General features: G+C 47.6%; 1 protein-coding gene across 1 annotated transcript in view; it reads right to left on the bottom strand.

The window, feature by feature from the left end:
• Positions 1 to 413: 413 nt before the first annotated feature.
• Positions 414 to 3853, bottom strand: part of LOC122543752 (zinc finger protein 271-like) — an 8244-nt gene continuing 4804 nt past the window's right edge. Inside the window, exon 3 of the mRNA XM_043682512.1 lies at positions 414 to 2013. Within this exon, the coding sequence (XP_043538447.1) occupies positions 515 to 1657 (1143 nt within the window). The 5' untranslated portion in view covers positions 1658 to 2013 and the 3' untranslated portion in view covers positions 414 to 514. The remainder of the gene's footprint in view (positions 2014 to 3853) is intronic.

Raw genomic sequence — 3853 nt, 5'->3', positions numbered from 1 at the left:
ACTCAACCTCTCTTCATCACTAGCACCTTCCATACCAGGCAACATCCTCGTAAACCTTTTCTGCACCCTCTCCAAAGCGTCCGACTGACTACTGTGCAGTTCTTTGCCCCGGTGTCCCCCGCCCTCCCAGGTTCACTACCTCCAGAATGAATTCCATTGGCCCCCGTTCTGCCTGTTTGTCTAGTCGATTAACATCCTGCAATCTGCCACTTTCTTCCTGATTGCCCACCGCATGGCCAAATCCGGTGATATCTACAAACACCTTCATCATGGCCCCGAGCTGAAGTCTAAATCCTTGATATGCACACCAGAAAAGCGTGGACCACCACAGGAAACAGGCAGGGAGGAGGAAGTGAGGACTGCAGATGCTGGAGGCCAGAGTCAAAAAGTCACACTCCTGCTGAAGAGCTTATGCTTGAAATGTCAACACCCCTGCTCCCCGGATACTGCCTGACCAGCTGTGCTTTTCCAGCACCACACGTTTTGACAGTGGAGCTGGGCAGCCAGTCGAGGTTCACTGCTGGCTGGAGGTAACAGCAGCAGAATCCAGTTTCTGCTGCGCTCGCAGGTGAAGTCGCTGGTGTCTCAGGAGGTTGTGCGACTGAGCGAATCCTTTCCCGCACACAGAGCAGATGAACGGCCCCTCCCCAGTGTGGATTTGCTGATGTTTGAGCAGATTCTGTTTACTTTTGAACTTCTTCTCGCAGTCAGAACATTGAAAGGGTCTCTCATCGGTGTGAACCAGTTGGTGTGTCGTGAGATGGGACGACTGAGTGAATCTCTTGCCACACAGGGAGCAGGTGTACGGTCTCTCCCCAGTGTGAACTCGCTGGTGGATCAGAAGGTCAGACAAATCAACAAATTCCTGTTTACACTCAGCACAGGAGAACGGCCTCTCTCCAGTGTGAACGCGATGGTGTCTCAGCAGGTGGGATAATCGAGTGAATCCTTTCCCACAGACAGAGCAGGAGAATGGCCTCTCCCCACTGTGAGTGTACTGGTGTTTAAGAAGATGCTTCCTGCTTTTAAATTTCTTCTCACAGTCAGGACATCCAAAAGGTCTCTCGTCAGTGTGAACAAGTTGGTGTGTCAGGAGGTAGGATGAACTAGTGAATCCCTTCCCACACACGGAGCAGATGAACGGTTTCTCCCCAGTCAGAGCGCGTTGGTGATTCAGCAAATCCTTTTTACTTTTAAAGCTTTTCAAGCAATCAGAACATTTAAAAGGTCTTGCATCAGAGTGAACAATTTGGTGTGTCAGGAGGTGGGATGACTGAGTGAATCCTTTCCCACACACTTTGCAGGTGAATGGTCTCTCCCCAGTGTGACTGCGCTGATGTATCAAAATATCCTTCCTGCTTTTAAAACTCTTCTCACAGTCAGAACATTGAAACGGTCTCTCATCAGAGTGAACCTGCTCATGGGTACGGAGGGTTGATAAAGCATTAAATCCCTGGCCACACACTGTGCAGGTGAATGGCTTCTCCCCAGTGTGAACATGCTGGTGTGTGTAGAGGCTGGATGACTGAGTGAATCCCTTCCCACACACTGAGCAGCTGAACGGCCTCTCCCCAGTGTGGCTGCGTTGATGAGTTTCCAACCCTGACGGGTAACGGAATCCCTTCCCACAGTCCCCACATTTCCATGGTTTCTCCATAGTGTCAGTGTCCTTCGGTCTTCCCAGGTTCAGTGACTGACGGAAACGGATGTGCCCAGACAGACCACTTGGGACGGTCTCTCTCTCTCTTCGCTGTGGACGGTGTAATTATTTTTCAGGCTGAGTAACTGGTTAATGCTCTTTCCACAGTCAGTTCACTGGGAACACTCTCCCTCACATGTGTGAGGGTGTCTTGGTGCTTTTGCACTCACATTGATGTTTAAATTCTTCTCTCACAGACTGCGTGTCCTCTTCCACACTCAGTGACTAGTGATAGTCAGATCTCGATGAACTGAGTGACTCTGTCAGATCTGGATATGTTGGTTCTGGTCTGTCCACACAACCCTCGGAGTATCCTGAAAAAGGAGTTTAAAGTGCAATATTTAGAATATGAAATAAACAAACAGACCATTCAGTTCAATTACTTGGCAGTTTTTATTTTCCCTCCTGTTCACCGCATTCCCAGCCGGCCAACTGATGTTTCTGATCCTCTTCCCTACTCAGACTCCTGTAGATGACATTATCCGTTTACTGCATAACCTGTAGCCTGAGTCTTTCAGAGCCCTCTCCTACGTGTGAATTCACTGGTGGGTCTGCAGAGCAAGTCATTCAGATAATCACTTTCTAGACTTAGTGCAGCTGAATGATATCCCCCTAGAGTGAACCCGCTGGTGTCTCAGCAGATTGGATGACTGAATGAATCTCTTCCCACACTCTGTGAAGGAGCATGGTCTCTCCCTAGTGTGAACATGTTGATGGGATATCAGATTGCTGGATCTTTTACAACATTTCCCACAATCTGGACATTGAAAAGGCCTCTCCTGAGTGAACTTGCTGGTATGTCAGCAGGGTGCATGGTTGCATGAACCCCTCACCAGACTTTGAGCAAGTGAATGGTCTCACCCCACTGTGACCGTGTTCGTGAATTTCCAGTTCAGACAGGAAGCTAAATCCTTTGCCACAAACTCCACGTTTCCCCATGGATATCACATGTGGTTCTTGGGGGACGGAAGGTTGTCTGATGCCTCATCCACACACAGAAGACAAATGTGCTTTTCCCCAGACATGAATGAGGTTTTTTTTCCTTCCATGTTCAGATTTGCTGATATTCAGTTTGTGAGGAATTGAGCAAACCCTGATTTGATGCGAGGCTTGAATTTTCCCTATAACATCCTGTGAAATTGGTTTAAAACAGAAAAAAGGAAGAGAGTGCCTACAAAACAAAAAAAATCAGGTTGTGAAATTGAGCTCCATGAATCCAGTAATTTATAGGAATGGCACTCAGGAAAGGTGAGAATGGAAGTTGTGAGTTGATGTAATAAATGAACTCTTCTACAAATAGCCATCAGGGAAGGGTAACTGCCACTCGGTTTTGAATGGACAAGACTTTGGCCTCTAAGGGAGCACGGGGAGAAAGAGAGAGAGAGAGAGTGAGAGATAGACAGAGAGAGAGAGATAGACAGAGAGAGAGAGAGAGAAAGAGAGAGAGAGAGAGAGAGAGAGAGATCGAGATCGAAAGCGATTGAGGCTGCAGAATATGATTTAGATTAGATTCCCTACAGTGCGGAAACAGGCCCTTCTGCCCAACAAGTCCACACTGACTCTCCAAAAAGTAACCCACCCAGACCCATTTCCCTCTGACTAATGCACCTAACACTATTGGCAATTTAGCGTGGCCAAGTCACCTGACCTGCACATCTCTGGATTAACATACAACATCAAAGCGCAGTGCAGGCCCTTCAGCACTTGATGTTGCGCCGACCTGTCATACCAATCTCACCGACACTATTCCATTTGCGTCCATATGCTTGTCCAATGACGACTTAAATGTACTTAAAGTTGGCGAATCTACTACCATTGCAAGCAAAGTATTCCATATCCTTACTACTCCCTGAGTAAAGAAACTACCTCTAACATCTGTCCTACATCTATCACCCCTCAATTTAAAGCTATGCCCCCTCATGCTCACCGTCACCATACTTGGAAAAAGGCTCTCCCTGTCCACCCGATCTCACCCTCTGATTATCTTATATGTCTCTACTAAGTCACCTCTCAACCTTCTTCTCTCTAACGAAAACAGCTCCAGTCCCTCAGCCTTTCCTTATAAGACCTTCCCTCCATACCAGGCAACATCCTGGTAAATCTCCTCTGCACCCTTTCCAAAACTTCCACATCCTTCTTATAATGCGGTGACCA

This window comes from Chiloscyllium plagiosum, chromosome 44 (genome assembly GCF_004010195.1).
Source record: "Chiloscyllium plagiosum isolate BGI_BamShark_2017 chromosome 44, ASM401019v2, whole genome shotgun sequence".
NCBI lineage: Eukaryota > Metazoa > Chordata > Chondrichthyes > Orectolobiformes > Hemiscylliidae > Chiloscyllium > Chiloscyllium plagiosum.
This window is presented reverse-complemented; position numbering and strand designations above follow the sequence as displayed.